At 37.8% G+C, this 16,966-nt stretch overlaps 3 protein-coding genes across 5 annotated transcripts in view; 1 reads left to right on the top strand and 2 right to left on the bottom strand.

Annotated features, from left to right (window-relative positions):
• Positions 1–190: 190 nt before the first annotated feature.
• On the bottom strand, positions 191–5,749 carry LOC135103882 (ovochymase-2-like). Its single transcript, XM_064010808.1, has 10 exons — positions 5,285–5,749; positions 5,132–5,156; positions 4,511–4,635; positions 3,756–3,859; positions 3,241–3,380; positions 2,915–3,056; positions 2,356–2,597; positions 1,831–1,940; positions 1,209–1,359; positions 191–837 (listed from the first exon to the last, which is right to left on the bottom strand). Exons 1-10 carry the CDS (start codon positions 5,345–5,347, stop codon positions 776–778), a joined length of 1,164 nt encoding a protein of 387 aa, XP_063866878.1. The 5' UTR covers positions 5,348–5,749; the 3' UTR covers positions 191–775.
• Positions 5,750–5,890: 141 nt separating this feature from the next.
• Positions 5,891–11,489, bottom strand: LOC135103883 (polycomb group RING finger protein 3-like). Of its 3 annotated transcripts, none has more exons than XM_064010809.1 (6): positions 11,363–11,489; positions 9,991–10,132; positions 9,059–9,211; positions 8,705–8,844; positions 8,223–8,366; positions 5,891–6,587 (listed from the first exon to the last, which is right to left on the bottom strand). In XM_064010809.1, exons 2-6 carry the CDS (start codon positions 10,094–10,096, stop codon positions 6,462–6,464), a joined length of 669 nt encoding a protein of 222 aa, XP_063866879.1. In that variant the 5' UTR covers positions 10,097–10,132; positions 11,363–11,489; the 3' UTR covers positions 5,891–6,461. The 3 variants fall into 3 exon arrangements, with proteins under 3 accessions (XP_063866879.1, XP_063866880.1, XP_063866881.1); XM_064010810.1 differs by having other exon boundaries at positions 11,236–11,376; XM_064010811.1 differs by having other exon boundaries at positions 11,253–11,368.
• Positions 11,490–16,407: 4,918 nt separating this feature from the next.
• Positions 16,408–16,966, top strand: part of LOC135103884 (nucleolar protein 56-like) — a 7,122-nt gene continuing 6,563 nt past the window's right edge. The window contains exon 1 of the mRNA XM_064010812.1: positions 16,408–16,597. The gene's annotated coding sequence lies outside the window, so the exon portion shown is untranslated. The remainder of the gene's footprint in view (positions 16,598–16,966) is intronic.

A 16,966-nucleotide genomic window follows, 5' to 3' on the forward strand; every position in this document is an offset into this window, starting at 1 on the left:
ATATATATATATATATATATATATATATATATATATATATATATATATATATATATATATATATATATATATATATATATATATATATATATATATATATATATATATATATATATATATATTTTTTTTTTTTTTTTTTTTTTTTTTTTTTTTTTTCAATATTATATATATATTTAATGTAAAATATATTTTCAATGTTCATACTGCATAGCCTTAATAAATAACATACATTGATGACTTGGGTAAGTGTTAAGTTTATTTAGGTACTAAATAAAGTAGTCTAGTAGTAATGCATGGTCAAAGTTATAAATATGCAATAAGATTGTTTCTCAAGTATGAAAGTGTTTCATCCCAATAATGTTTAATTTTTATACATGACTGTCCACTCAAGTGGAACTACTTATGTGAAATTCAGTATTATGTATACTTTTGTGACTAAACTGAAAAAAAAAAAAATCCTGATAAGATCGTAAAGATTGGACAAAGCACGGATTTTACTTGGAAAATATCATGGAAATTTCCTGTTGTTCTTGTCATCCTCCCTTGGCCACATTTCCTACAGGGAACCAGACGTGAAAAATGGAAATAAGTAGGAAATCCTTCCATAAAGCTACATGGCTGGATTACAAACAAATCTGGAATACATTGACACAGAATAGCAAGTCATCAATGAAAACTGAAAGCAGACTTTGTGTATGTTTTGTCTTTCTTGTAATACCAATACCAGAAAGTGTTTCTTGTTGGGCAGCTCTAGATCTGCCTGAGCAGTGCATGGTCATTCCCTTTGTGGACAGGTGTTGTCCCTCCCTAGTGTCCTGACAATCCAGGACAGGTGGTCTGGGCATAAAACATGGGAGACTATTTAGAAACACTGTAAGAGATACATATGATGGGAAACTATATACTGTAAAAGACAATACGTAGTCAAAAGGGGAAGGTGAATGTGATAAAAGCTTTTATGGATGACAAGGGGGAACACTGAGATGTGATTTTTTTTTTAGTCTGGCAATCCTGCCAGCAACTTTGCTACGACACCATTAAGTAAGCATGGTGAGGCATATGGTTAAACTCCCCTTTACACTGAAGAAGAATTTGTTCTATAATGAACTCACACTATGCTAGTGAAAAAAATATATAAATAAATAAATAAATGAATAAATAAATAAAATAAAAATAAATAAATAAATAAAAATTAAAATAAAACTTACTTATCACACTGATGTAAGCAACTTGTGCATGAGGGACAGACTCTTGATGCAACCTTTTGTCACCTGCACAGCTATTACCACCTACTGCCACACCCACTTGCACCCAGCCTCCTCCTTTACTCTTTGCCACTAGAGGGCTGCCAAGATCACCCTGTAATGGAAGAAAGGACTGAAAACCTATCTTATACAGACATCTATTCTCTGATCCATTTTCAAGTTCATGCACTATTCATAGATAAGATGAAAATGCATAAACATGCAGACCACTGCTACACCTAGTCTTGGTTTTCACTTCACATTGGCTCAGTGGTCCTCAAAGTATGGCTCATGACCCAAAGATTAATTTTGATGGGTCGCAAGGACACAGGAAAATTCCAATGTTTATTTTTTGCAAAATAAAAAAAAATACATATATATATATATATATATATATATATATATATATATATATATATATATATATATATATATATATATATATATATATATATATATATATATATATATATCATTGTACATTTTTCTTTCTCTTTACTTTACTATGGATCACAAAGGACTGATATCTTCCAAATAAGGTCACTCACAAAAAAAGTCTGAGAACCACTGCAATAGCTAGACAGACCTTTTCAGGATGGCATAAGTCTGCAGGCTGACCACAGAGCCAGGCAGGTCCCTGGTGGTCTGGAAGGCACTCCTGCTCCTCCACTTCTGCACCACGCCACCCTTGCCATTCTGGTGAACACATACAGCAATGGTGAAAGAGAATAGCTTTTCAATTTACAAAGTGAATCACAATATCTTTCTCCACTGGTTATCAAACTTTCATAAAGAAAAAGAAAAGAAAGAAAAAGAGAGATATGAAAAGGAAATACAAAATAGTACCATTATATCCAATAACCTGTTGTATATATAGTTTAGATTCTTTCCTCTTTTGCCCTGATTCTTTGATTGTGAATGAACATGAATGAATGAAGTGAAATAGTAGCAAGGAAAGACCACTACATGGTAAAGTGTTCATATACATAGTATATATTGTAGACTGTGAGGTCATAACTCAAACATTTATTAACAATTTTAAAATGCAAATCTATTGAGAAAGACTCCTCTTCTCCCTTGTCTTGTGTGCATGCACCACCACAGTACACACTTGGGGAGCCTGAGGCTGGCCGATGGTGGGCAGGGCTGAGGGGCAGACACACAGGGAGTGCTGCTCCATTGCGGAAGGTAATTGCCTGCTTGAGATGGATGAGGGCAAGGTTGGCATCAGTGTGTGACAGGCCATGGAGAGAAGCTGGGTGTAGAAGGACTCTTCTGATGGGGATGAGCACGCTGCCTGTGTCTTGGCCAATCCCTACCCTGACTGCATAATTGTATTTGTTGTGCTTTATCCTTTGGATGAGAAGCAAAAGATTAAAAATATTGCAAGAAAACTGCCCATCACATCAGTAAGAAATAAAGTACACATAAAGATACAAGAGAAGTATGCACTAAATTTCTCTTCTCACTTTTATCATTCTGCATGTCTTCACAATTCTTATGGCTTTTTATTCTCATATTTTTTTTTCCTTTATCCATTTTTCTTATCTATCTTTTATGTTTTCTTGAAATAGGCAGATATTAGCACACATTGTCTCTAGTATTGCATTCCACTGTCTGTTGTTCTGTTTAGAAAACTGTACTTTTGCACATCTAATTTGTGTGCATACCTTGCTGCACAGGTGGCTGAAGTGAGGACCCAGTGTTCTCTCACAATGGAAGCACTGCAGAAAGCCTGGGAACTATTGACAAGTACCAGGACTGCTAACCAGGGAGCCACTTTTGCCCCACTGCTGGCCTGTTTACCACACACTGCAAGAAAGAATGACATGGAGAAAACTCATACTGTGTCCTACATCTGGAGAAATTTCAGAAGATAAATGGTGAGAAGATGAAGTGTAAAAGAGCAAGGAGCAATGTTTACTATAAAATGTGCATCTTGAGATACCATAACTGTACAAAGAACATTCCAATGGGAAGTGGTTCATATCCTCACCACAGTGCTGGGTGTTGGGGTTAGAAGCAGTGAGGGAACACTGAAAGCCCGGGTAGTTGAGCCTTCCATTGCTGTGGAAAGTGATGCCCAACTTGGTGATGTTTTTGGTGGAGAAGACAGGAGTATTGGAGCCACAGTACCTGGAGAGTGTGAGAGAATGAAACAGACATTCTAAGGGGAACTGTAAATTGATAAATAAATTCATGTTTTCCAATATATATATATATATATATATATATATATATATATATATATATATATATATATATATATATATATATATATATATATATATATATATATATATATATATATATATATATATATATATATATATATATATACATATATATATATATTGCACATACACACACACACACTGGTCATGATGAAGTACCGAAATGGGAATATGATGATAATGATGATGAGAGTGATGACCAAGCACAACAGTAAAGTAGTGGCACTTGAAAGGTGGATGTCACAAAGACTGGACTGAAGGTGGGATGATCACTTACTTGACTTGTTGTATTCTCAGAAAGTCATGACATATCCCATTCTTAGACTCTTGGAGGTAGAAGGTGTCACATCTCAGCTTGAGGATAACATTCCTACTTGTTGGCTGTGTGGGTTAGGAAACAATGAACTGAGGTATCTTATAGATCATCATGTCTTCTCTTCTGGAGCAGCACCAGGATCCTGAATGATACTTAGGTCACAGGCTCATTTTTTACCCATCTTTTACTCTAGCTATTACAACACCATCTTTTATTAAACTCAGAGCACTTTAATGGATAAAATAAATTATTTACTTTTCTCTCACCCTACAAATAAACATAAAAAGTGCTTTAGAGAAAAATATCTAATAGTCAATCAGCGCCTGTGGCAAGAATTGGCCATGAATCCAATCTGAATTAACAGTTATTGGTACAGTCTTCCCTTTGGATATTTTCATTACTTTCTATTACAAACATATGATTTCATGTTCATGTTAAGGAATGTTTTGATGGACTTTGTAATCTAAACAGTTCACTGTTGCCTCCCCTGCTTTCTCCTCCTCCTTTTTTTTTTTTTTCTATTGTAATTTTTTTTTTATTAATTCTGATGCTTTCAAAGGTTTCCTTTTCACTAAATTTTCCATTTCTCCACTTCCCATTCCTAAAGTCCCTCCAAGCCTATACTTTCTTGTTGCATAGGACCCATCATCTCTCCATTTTCCCATAGAACTAATCCTTTCATCACACTACTTTCTCCACCTCTGATCCAGACTCACCCAGATGGTCCAGCCACAGTGGGAGAAGTAATCATAAGAAGCAGGGTAGTTGGGGGAGGTAAGAGTTAGTGTGTCCCCTCCAGCTACCTCCATCCAGCGCCAGCCAAAGACACATCTTGGTTGCCCTGAAGGGCAAGGGTTCGTCTTCAGAACTCAAGTTACATACATTTATCCTAATACCTATTCAGGAGACAACTGCACTCACCCTTAGCCCTCTATAAAGGAGCTCCACATTTATACTCATTCTGCACTCTCTTTAGGACTTCAGATCTATGTTGTAGAGTAACTCCACGTCATTTATATGAATTCTGCACATTCTGCACTCTCTTTAGGACTTCATAGCATTGTTATAAAGGAAACTCCACATAGTTATTCTGTGTTCCCTTTAGGACCTCAGATCAATTACATTCACCCTGGGTTCTTTATTGCAGAACTCCACATAATTTCCAAATCCTATGCCCTCTTTAGAATTAAAAATCCTACATACTCACTCTGATCTCTTCTTAGATAGGCACTATATAACACTTTTCAGCACTCATCACCAACTGCAACTAGCAGAATGGAAAGAAATGAGGTTTGCTTTTAGATTTATTGCAGTCAAATCTCATTCTTTTTACTTACTGTGGACTGGATTGGAATGAAGAGCCTGTGGAAAGGAAGCACCATTATAATTGAAATTCTATCAGCTCTTAATCTTCCATATCAGAAAATAACTTTGCTATCAATAATCACAACAGCTCTTAAATGTATATAAAAGTCTTTTATAACACTTACCATTACCATTAATCTTGTGGTAGTGACCAGCAATGTCACTGTCACAACACTATTCAACCACATCTCTTGAAACACTGGTCAGAGCAGCATCAGCAGCAATGGTGATGGTGGTGGTGACAGGATGGTAATGGTGAGAGCAGACAGCCAACCCTAACCCAGCCCTCATGCTTCAGGTGATGCCCCTATGGTGGAGTCATGACCTGATGACACACTTTTCTGATGATTCTGCCTCATCCCCTCATTGTTTATGTGTGCCAGTATTGATCACTATGCATAATGTATCTATGTTCTTCTGCTGATATGTATATTGAATCATGTGTTTGAAAAACACATATAAACACATCTTATAAAAATAGCAATATAACTATTGCTTATCCTGTGTAATTTCTACCATGAGTTCTGAAGTGCAAAAATCAACACACATAAGAATATCTAGTTATAATGTATCTTCATCTTCAGAATTTTTTATGTCACCAGCTACATACACACAAACACACACAGCTATCAACTATTCCTACAACTTCCTCACAAGCAACTTTTCTGAGTTACATAAATCTTCCATTCAATATCATACTAGTAATGGAGTTCATCAGTGAAACTTAAATGTAATCTATTATAACTTTATTGCATTATGTCTGAGTTGAGTTTCAATATGTCAGTCTAACACAAAGGTAATGGAGTATGATCTCATTCATACACCTGGTCATGCTTCTTACATGCTTTTCACTTAAACATCTTCATGTTATGCTCAATGTGTGGTGTGAGGCAAAAGATCAACAAGGGTTATTCCTATACTATGCCACACAACACTTATATGTACTCAAAAAATATATTTGTAAAAATTTAAGACACATCCCCTGTGTATAAAAGAACCTTTCACTATTTCACAAGCATCAGCATGTACACACACACACACACACACACACACACACACACACACACACACACACACACACACACACACACACACACACACACACACAGAAAATTAAAGTTTACAATGAATGGTCTTTCTTAGTTGAAACTCACCATACTTCAATATTTCTACAAAAAAAATCAAGCTCTTTTTTTTCTTTATCATACAATTTCTCCTTACAGACTCTCATAAATAGGAAATGTGAAGATGTGTGTGTGTGTGTGTGTGTGTTCAGAGTAGTGTCCTGTAACAAAAAGTCCCTCATATATCTATTCTTGGCCGGTAGGAAAGCTTGAGTGGTGGACTGCGGAACCGCCATCTTGTTACCTGCACAAACTTAAGCGTGTGGTCCTTGCCGAGCATTTCATCGTTGCACATTATGTCAATCTTGAGTGTGGAGAGAGAGAGAGAGAGAGAGAGAGAGAGAGAGAGAGAGAGAGAGAGAGAGAGAGAGAGAGAGAGAGAGAGAGAGAGAGAGAGAGAGAGAGAGAGAGAGAGAGAGAGAGAGAGAGAGAGAGAGAGAGAGAGAGAGAGAGAGAGAGAGATACATTAGCCTTCAACCTCATAATTATTGTCACTTCCCCACATATCTTAGCTACTTTTTATTTTATTTTATGTGACATCTCAGAAAGAACTTTTCCTCCAGAACTACCAAAGAAATATTCATGTGTTTAATAAGACAAAGGCAGATAGTTAGCTTTGGGAGTTTGTAAATGATATTGTGTCACTCCAAAACTTGGTAGTATTTTGTATGGCATCAAGCATGATAATGAAGTCCACTAATTCATTTTCCACAACTCACATTCAAAGTGTACCATAATATTCACACATACTCTGATATACCGTAATCCCTCCAATATCTATCCTGGTTCATCCACAACATATCTACATCCTCCATGCCTGATTAATTATCATCATTTACCAGACATCATAACAGAAAATATCACTGTGCAGTATTACTTACACTTACAACCAATTCTAAGTCATGTTTCTTTAATGACATTTCTGTTGCAAACACTTGTTTATGGACATTTTTTTACCTTTCTCCCTCTGTCTTTGTCCTACATCTGCCACAACACAAACAATGTTATTTTTTCAAGGTGATTTGTGTTTTGATTTGTTTTCTGTGTATGTATGAGTTATGTTAAGCCTCATAAAGCAGAAAAAAAACATGTAAAATTTGTTAGTTTCATATAATAATACATTTTAAAAAATAATTCTCAGTCATGAAAGCCAGCATGTGTACCCTGGTAAGAGGCAGCAGGTGATGGAATGGCAGAGACATGAACATGACCAAAAGTCAGTTGGAACAAGGAAGAGTTGTGTTGTGTGGGTGCGTGGAACAACAATAGCAGATGTGAGAAAATCCACTCAATAAATAATTACTGCAAATACACAGGGTGTAACATGAGTTTCTGCAGATGCTGTGGATACTCGCAGAAACTTGTGTTACACCCTGTATACAACATATCTGTGGATAGTAAAAATGAATACCTACTTGCTATATACTGTATACTTATTTCCATGTACATCTCACATGCCTGAACATACAGATCATTTATGTGGATAAACCACTTGTTTACTGGAATACTAGTCACATCAACTTGCCTGTGACAAAGGGAAAGAGAAAGGCCAGTGGCTCAGCATGAGGAAGCATTGTTGTAGTATTGCTGCATTTAAAAAACACAGACAGGTGAGAGATGTCTCACTATGATTGGCATCACACTATGCAGTGACACTATTGCAATGCAGCTGTAATAGCACCTATGCATTAGAAAACCCATACAAACAAATGAGAGGTGTCACGCCACTGTGGTGCTGCCACATCCATTGCAAAGCACCACACTGCCACATCACAATGGTGCATCTAAGTCAGAGGTGTGTCCGGTTTAATATTCAGAACGATTAAGTCTGGCTACTGACAAGTCCAGTTATTGAATGTCTAGACACTGGAGGAATTACTGTATGATAATAAAAATCAATAAAGGAGCAAATGATTTGCAACACATAGCAAAAACTCACCTCACGATACTTTTGTGGTCCTTCCAGCACTTTGAGGGCAAGAAACTTCTTGAGGTGGGTAATGGTGGCCTGGGCTGAACATCGGATGAATCTCCTCTTGAGTGGTGCCAGAGTGGGATATTTGCACTCCAGGCAAATGTTGACCTGTGCAGAGAGAAAAGTGCAAAGACATAAGTATACTCAAGCAATATAGGATAAGGGGAGAGAGAGAGAGAGAGAGAGAGAGAGAGAGAGAGAGAGAGAGAGAGAGAGAGAGAGAGAGAGAGAGAGAGAGAGAGAGAGAGAGAGAGAGAGAGAGAGAGAGAGAGAGAGAGAGAGAGAGAGAGAGAGAGAGAGAGAGAGAGAGAGAGAGAGAGAGAGAGAGAGAGAGAGAGAGAGAGATCAGGGGGGGTGGGGGGGAGAGAAAGAAAGGAAGAAAGTAGAACAAGAAAAGAAGATTGGAGTCAATGAAGAGAAGAAATGGCATGAGTATGATACCACACCTGTTCATCAAGACGATGGTAGTCTGTGTCATTGACAGCCTTGTCATCCTGCTGGGAATCCTCCTCATTGGCCTGCGGCAGGTCCTTCGGGCACACCTCACCTCGTGCACGATAAAACTCCCTTTCTCTCTTCAGTTCATCTGACCATGTTGGAATGAGCCATTACCACAGGGAAATTTCTGAAACTTATCATTGCTACTACTGCCAATATATAGAAACTTCAAAGAGAGCAAAAAAATCATAAATAAACAAATAAATAAATAAAATTTGAGATTAAACATAATCAACTAAGGCTAACTTGAAAAAAAAAAAAAAATCTTCAACACTGATTACCATATAAGTAGACTGACTCACCCTCCTGCAGCATGGGCACTAGCTTGCACACAATGTCTTGCATGGTGCGATCAAAGGCAATATAGTTGAGTGGGTGGGACTGGTGAATGACAATGTCACAGGTGGGACAGGTGTTGCGCTCTTCAAGGTGCTTCACCAGGCATGATTTACAGACTGAGAGAGAAAAAGAGCAGTGAATTAAGCATCTTCCCTACCAAATCCTTCTTTCTGAAAATAAATAAATAAATAAATAAAAAAATTAAATATGATTTTTTTTATGTAAAAGGGCCACTGGCTAAAAGCAACAAAAGGAAAAAACAAAGGGCCCAATGAGGTGCCAGAACCTAAACAGCCAAATGGTTTACTCAAACTGGAGGAAAAGTGTCTTGAAACCTCCCTTCTAAAAGAGCTCAATTCATGGGAAAGAGGAATGCGTAACTTAGTGATATGATCTATATATACCAATGACTCCCAAACTTTGTTGCTTTGTTGCATTAAAGGTACATCTTGAACTTTGATGGCACACCAACCGTGTAGTCAGTGCAGTGCAGGGCTACTAAAGTGCACAAATTTAAGAACACATAATTAACTAGGAAAAGAAAGCAGTCCACTTTAGTGACTGTCACAGTGCACAGTTTGTGAATCACTGATATATACACTCATATATACATCACACATCTCTATGCTACAAAAGTCCTTGGCAGGAACAGTTCATAATAATTTAATGTTATAAAAGATTTTCTCATCATAAATTCCCAGCTGAATTACTCACAAATAAAAAGAATATCACATGATACTCATTCAATTCATAAAATCTGAAACATATGAATGAAGAGGCTAATTTACTAGTACAGTATCAATACAAATATCATAGAGTATCTAAAATAAGATGCCTTAACTTAATATTTGTTTTAGGCTACCAGTGCAAAAATAGAGGCAGCAAATACACTCACAGGTGTGCAGACACTCTGTAACAGTGGTGGCATCCACAAGGTAGCCTGAGCAGATGGCACACACAATGTGCTCATTTAGTGTCCTCAGCTTGATCCTTCTTTCCATCCTGTACCTTCAAGCTGCAACTGGTGCTTGTTAAGTCTGGAAAGTGAAGAGTAAGAGTAATTAGGATATAAAAGAAATTAAGGTGGTGTTCCTTTAGGTTCTCCTACACCATTCTCTTCTCTGGGAACACCAACAGAGCATATTCTTATATTCTTATTTTTCTTGCTATTAAAATGGCAAAAAAGTAGTATGATCAGAAGTAGTTATCTCATACAAGATAATATTACTCAACTTCCTTCACCTCCTATCCATCACTAATATCATTAAAGTAAGGCATTACACTCCATGTCTCACTAGTACATCAGTTATACAAAATTTAAGAGCATATTTAGACTGCATTAAAAAAGACTTAAATGTTCTGGTAAATATCAATTTTCTCTTTCCCTATCCACAGTAAAATGGCAGACCTGGTGAAAATCCAGGGTTTTAAGTGAAATGAGTACAAGTCTGTCAAACTGGGCTTCCTAACCTAACTTAGCCTATAATTTCATGAACTTAATCTAATTTCATGAACTCTGTATAACATCATTGGTCCAGGTGGTTATTATTGTTTTATCAGTGTCTGTGTAAGAAAAAAAGAAAAAAAAAAAAAAAAAAAAAAAATATATATATATATATATATATATATATATATATATATATATATATATATATATATATATATATATATATAATTATCATCTTACTTATAGCATATCAAGTAGAAGGGTTAGTAAAATAGGAATTATTCATGGAATTGTTTAAATGCACATTCAAGCACCATGACCTGGATTCCAATACCAATGATTAAAACGTATATTGCTTCATCCCCCTACAAGTCAGCACCCAGATTGGCGAATTATTAGGTAAAACTAAAACAACATCCAAAACATGACGATAATTGGTATACAAAAATAAAAATAAAAATAAAAATAAAAATAAATACATAAATAAATCAATGTTATGGTGGAAAGAGTCGCTTCTATTATGCTAATTTTGATTTGACAAACTAAGAGTTCATTAGGTCTGATAAAATCACAAAACAGTACAGTAGTTTACAGCACCAAACACTGAACTTTACTCCCATTATGAGAACAACCAGCGCTGGCCGTAGCCGAGCTGGGCAAAGGACTAAACTTTAGCTTGTTTCTTATAGCTACCTTCAGTGTGTGAGTACCTTCCTAAAAACAATTCTTATTTGTTCCCAGCGTCCACTCACTCCCTCTTGTTTCTTCGTCCAGGTAACACAAACATGCAGTCAGGGGCCCCTTATCACACGGTACCCACCTCGCCAGCAGCCAGCCAGCCAACAGCCAGCATGAGCAGTCAGCAGTCAACAAGCACCACCAGCAACCTCAGTGTTGTGGTGGTGATGGTGGTGGTGTCTGCCTTCCCATCGGCTCACGCTGCGAATGGGCTCTGCATATTCTCATTTTGTTATTATATATAAATATATATATATATATATATATATATATATATATATATATATATATATATATATATATATATATATATATATATATATATATATATATATATATATATATATATATATGTGTGTGTGTGTGTGTGTGTGTGTGTGTGTGTGTGTGTGTGTGTGTGTGTGTGTGACCTCACTGAACGTTTCCCTTTGTGTCTCACAACACAAGGGGGCAGTCACAGCCTGCCCTCTAAAGACAACTCTCTTCTTCCACACAAAACTATAAGCACCTAATAACACACACACCCTTCACTCAAAAATTTTAAAATCATCATGGCGACTCCTACACCAGCCTCGGAGTCCCCATCTGGGGAGGGGAACATAAATGTCTCCAGGTCGGACTGCCTTTCTGTCGACGACCATAAGTGTCTTGACATCCCCCCTCAACTTTTTCTTCATTAACTTCTGCAACATTCGCGGTCTAAGATCTAATTTTCAATCTGTAGAACACCACCTCTCCTCTTCTAAACCTCATCTTCTTTTCCTCACTGAAACTCAGGTGTCTGAGGCAACTGACAGTAACCCCTTTTCTGTTCCCTCCTACTTTCTCTATCCTCAATTTCGATCCAAAGCTGGATGCTGCGTTTATGTGCGCAATGACTTAACCTGCTCTCGTGCCCACGCTCTTGAATCTTCCGAGTTTTCCACCATCTGGCTACGACTACAGAGTCACTCTCATACTAAATTTATCTGTGCTGTATACCTCTCACCTAACTCCTCTGACTATAAGAAATTCTTTGACTACTTAACTTCCAAAGTGGAGCACATTCTGACCCTCTTCCCTTTTGCAGAGATCTCCATTCTTGGAGACTTCAATGTTCACCACCAGCTTTGGCTTTCATCTCCCTTCACTGACCATCCTGGTGAACTAGCCTACAACTTTGCTATCCTCCATGACCTAGAGCAATTGGTGCAACACCCTACTCGTATTCCTGACCGTCTTGGAGATACGCCCAACATTCTTGACCTTTTCCTGACCTCTAATCCTTCTGCTTATGCTGTCACCCTTTCTTCTCCGTTGGGCTCCTCCGATCACAATCTCATATCTTTATCTTGTCCTATCACTCCAATCCCTCCTCAGGATCCCCCTTAGCGAAGGTGCCTCTGGCGTTTTGCCTCTGCTAGTTGGAGGGACCTGAGGAGGTATTTTGCTGATTTTCCTTGGAATGACTACTGCTTCCGTGTCAGAGACCCGTCTTTGTGTGCTGGGCGCATAACAGAGGTGATAGTGTCTGGCATGGAGGCGTACATTCCTCACTCTTTTTCTCGTCCTAAACCTTCTAAACCTTGGTTTAACACAGCTTGTTCTCGTGCTACACATGATAGAGAGGTGGCCCACAAAAGATACTTAAGCCTTCCATCACCAGAATCTCATGCACTTTATATTTCTGCCCGGAATCATGCCAAGTCTGTTCTCCAACTAGCCAAAAACTCCTTCATTAACAGAGCATGTCAAAACCTTTCAAGATCTAACTCCCCTCGTGATTTCTGGCATCTAGCCAAAAATATCTCCAATAACTTTGCTTCTTCTTCTTTCCCTCCTCTATTTCAACCAGATGGCACCACTGCTATCACATCTATTTCTAAAGCTGAACTCTTTGCTCAAACCTTTGCTAAAAACTCTACCTTGGACGATTCTGGGCTTGTTCCTCCCTCTCCTCCACCCTCTGACTACCTCATGCCACCTATTAAAATTCTTCGCAATGATGTTTTCCATGCCCTCGCTGGCCTAAACCCTCGGAAGGCTTATGGACCTGATGGGGTCCCTCCTATTGTTCTCCGAAACTGTGCCTCCGTGCTTGCACCTTGCCTAGTCAAACTCTTTCAGCTCTGTCTGTCAACATCTACCTTTCCTTCTTGCTGGAAGTTTGCCTACATTCAACCTGTTCCTAAAAAGGGTGACCGCTCTAATCCCTCAAACTACCGTCCTATTGCTTTAATTTCCTGCCTATCTAAAGTTTTTGAATCTATCCTCAACAGGAAGATTCTTAAACATCTATCACTTCACAACCTTCTACCTGATCGCCAGAATGGGTTCCGTCAAGGCCGCTCTACTGGTGATCTTCTGGCTTTCCTTACTGAGTCTTGGTCATCCTCTTTTAGAGATTTTGGTGAAACTTTTGCTGTTGCCTTGGACATATCAAAAGCCTTCGATAGAGTCTGGCACAAAGCTTTGATTTCCAAACTACCCTCCTACGGTTTCTATCCTTCTCTCTGTAACTTCATCTCAAGTTTCCTTTCTGACCGTTCTATTGCTGCTGTGGTAGACGGTCACTGTTCTTCTCCTAAATCTATTAACAGTGGTGTTCCTCAGGGTTCTGTCCTGTCACCCACTTAGTATGAGAGTGACTCTGTAGTCGTAGCCAGATGGTGGAAAACTCGGAAGATTCAAGAGCGTGGGCACGAGAGGAGGTTAAGTCATTGCGCACATAAACGCAGCATCCAGCTTTGGATCGAAAATGAGGATAGAGAAAGTAGGAGGGAACAGAAAAGGGGCTGCTGTCAGTTGCCTCAGACACCTGAGTTTCGGTGAGGAAAAGAAGATGAGGTTTAGAAGAGGAGAGGTGGTGTTCTACAGATTGAAAATTAGATCTTAGACCGCGAATGTTGCAGATCTAAGATCTAATTTTCAATCTGGCACAAAGCTTTGATTTCCAAACTACCCTCCTACGGTTTCTATCCTTCTCTCTGTAACTTCATCTCAAGTTTCCTTTCTGACCGTTCTATTGCTGCTGTGGTAGACAGTCACTGTTCTTCTCCTACATCTATTAACAGTGGTGTTCCTCAGGGTTCTGTCCTGTCACCCACTCTCTTCTTATTATTCATTAATGATCTTACAAACCAAACTTCTTGTCCTATCCACTCCTACGCTGATGATACCACCCTGCACTTTTCCACGTCTTTTCATAAACGTCCAACCCTTCAGGAGGTAAACATATCACGCAGGGAAGCCACAGAACGCCTGACTTCTGATCTAAAATTTCTGATTGGGGCAGAGCAAACTTGGTATTGTTCAATGCCTCAAAAACTCAATTCCTCCATCTATCAACTCGACACAACCTTCCAGACAACTATCCCCTCTTCTTCAATGACACTCAACTGTCCCCCTCTTCTACACTGAACATCCTCGTTCTGTCCTTTACTTATAATCTGAACTGGAAACTTCAAATCTCATCTCTAGCTAAAACAGCTTCTATGAAGTTAGGTGTTCTGAGACGTCTCCGCCAGTTTTTCTCACTCCCCCAGCTGCTAACTCTGTACAAGGGCCTTATCTGTCCATGTATGGAGTATGCTTCACATGTCTGGGGGGGTTCCACTCATACTGCTCTTCTAGACAGGGTGGAATCAAAAGCTTTTCGTCTCATCGACTCCTCTCCTCTAACTGACTGTCTTCAGCCTCACTCTCACCGCCGCAATGTTGCATATCTAGCTGTCTTTTACCGCTATTTTCATGCCAACTGCTCTTCTGATCTTGCTAACTGCATGCCTCCCCTCCTTCCGCGGCCTCGCTGCACAAGACTTTCTTCTTTCTCTCACCCCTATTCTGTCCACCTCTCTAACGCAAGAGTTAACCAGTATTCTCAATCATTCATCCCTTTTTCTGGTAAACTCTGGAATTCCCTGCCTGCTTCTGTATTTCCACCTTCCTATGACTTGAATTCCTTCAAGAGGGAGGTTTCAAGACACTTATTCATCAATTTTTGACCACTGTTTTGACCCTTTTATGGGACTGGCATTTCAGTGGGCATATGTTTTTATTGGATTTTTGTTGCCCTTGCCCAGTGTCCTTCCTACATAAGATAAAAAAAAAAAAAAAAAAAAATATATATATATATATATATATATATATATATATATATATATATATATATATATATATATATATATATATATATATATATATATATATATATATATATATATATATATATATATATATATATATATATATATATATATATATATATATATATATATATATATATATATATATATATATATATATATATATATATATATATATATATATATATATATATATATACATATATATATATAAGAAAGATTATTGCTTTGTATGCATTGCTTAAAATCTTCATTATCGTTGTTTTTAGCTTATTGAAGCCGTCAGCATGAAAAAAGTACCATATCCTGAAATACAATTGCCATATCCATCTAAATTCATAATTCCTCCAAGGGGATGGCAGCGACATTTCTCATGTAGAGTATCTGAAGTCTGAACCCACCAAATAACTAGAGCATGAACTTGAAAAAGTGTTTCAAGTCACTATCGCTAATTGTCTAGTATAGGAAAACAACTAAGTAATGCAGCAAAAAAAAATAAAAATAAAAATAAATAAATAAATAAAATAAATAAATAATAATAATAATAATAATAATAATAATAATAATAATAATAATAATAATAATAATAATAATAAATACAGAAAAAAATATATTTGTTGAGTGTGCGACCTAAATCAACATTTGGGGTTCATGACCAGTGAAGGAGATCATGATTCTGATTAGCAATACATTGTGGAAATATACGTGAAGTGATTCCAGCGTAATAACGAAAACTTCGGTGCCATATTTCGATTGGTTTTCACAAATACTGGTGATGCTTCAGTACAGATTCTGCATGATAATCAATGGAAAAACAATAATCAGAATTCGACTAAGTACATTTTTGGTATCTGAAAACAGTCCGAACGAGGTCCCTATATGCTTCGCAATACGTAAGACTTTGTAGGTAAACATCATTGCGCTTGTCGGCTGTCTCATCTTGGCAGCCGAGGCGGCGTGTTTCTTGCGCCGCGATTGGCTGCAGACCTGTGACACCAGCGCTACCAGCCAATCAGGAGAGCCTGCTGACGGAGTGTTTACCTCGGAGCCACATGGTCGTGATCAGAGGCTGTGGTCTGATGTGTGCCGTAACACGTGTCTCATAAGGTGTTAGAGGTGAAGTGAATGAATTGCTATACTCAGGGTGCGTCAGAGAGCAGAACGGCAGGGCGAGGGCGGCTCAGCGCGGCAAGGTGGGTTATGGCGCGGCAAAGTGTGGTGGTGGTTGGGAGGCATGTGCTGAGTCGCAGGTCAACCACTCCGAATATTACTTATACTCAGTGTATCAGTGTATTCAACGTATTTCACTTCACAGAGTTGCGGCAAGGTGGATTGTGGTGATCGTGCTGAGTCTGTGATACTTAAAGAATTTTAGTTTTGAAAATTGAGTTTTCCATATTCTTGAATCCTTCAATAATATTATTATTTTTTGTTTTAGATTTTTCTAAAGCCAGACTCAGTTTGTTTTCTTATAAGTGTATAAAGCTGGTATGGATTTTATTGTTCAGTTTTTTTTTGTTTTTTTTTAATGATACATTTCCTACCTAGCCATTATTCATTAC

Source organism: Scylla paramamosain, chromosome 9 (assembly GCF_035594125.1).
Source record: "Scylla paramamosain isolate STU-SP2022 chromosome 9, ASM3559412v1, whole genome shotgun sequence".
Taxonomy (NCBI): Eukaryota; Metazoa; Arthropoda; class Malacostraca; order Decapoda; family Portunidae; genus Scylla; species Scylla paramamosain.

Excerpts from the sequence above, each read along its gene's own strand:
- LOC135103882 (XM_064010808.1), bottom strand. The coding sequence starts at position 5,347 with ATGTGGTTGAATAGTGTTGTGACAGTGACATTGCTGGTCACTACCACA. Across the intron at positions 5,157-5,284 it reads CCACAAGATTAATGGTAATG|GCTCTTCATTCCAATCCAGT; the intron begins GTAAGTGTTATA and ends TCCTTTCCACAG. Across the intron at positions 1,360-1,830 it reads ACTTATGCCATCCTGAAAAG|GGTGATCTTGGCAGCCCTCT; the intron begins GTCTGTCTAGCT and ends CTTCCATTACAG.
- LOC135103883 (XM_064010809.1), bottom strand. The coding sequence starts at position 10,096 with ATGGAAAGAAGGATCAAGCTGAGGACACTAAATGAGCACATTGTGTGT. Across the intron at positions 9,212-9,990 it reads TACAGAGTGTCTGCACACCT|TCTGTAAATCATGCCTGGTG; the intron begins GTGAGTGTATTT and ends TTTCTCTCTCAG. Across the intron at positions 8,845-9,058 it reads AGTGCCCATGCTGCAGGAGG|ATGAACTGAAGAGAGAAAGG; the intron begins GTGAGTCAGTCT and ends CAACATGGTCAG.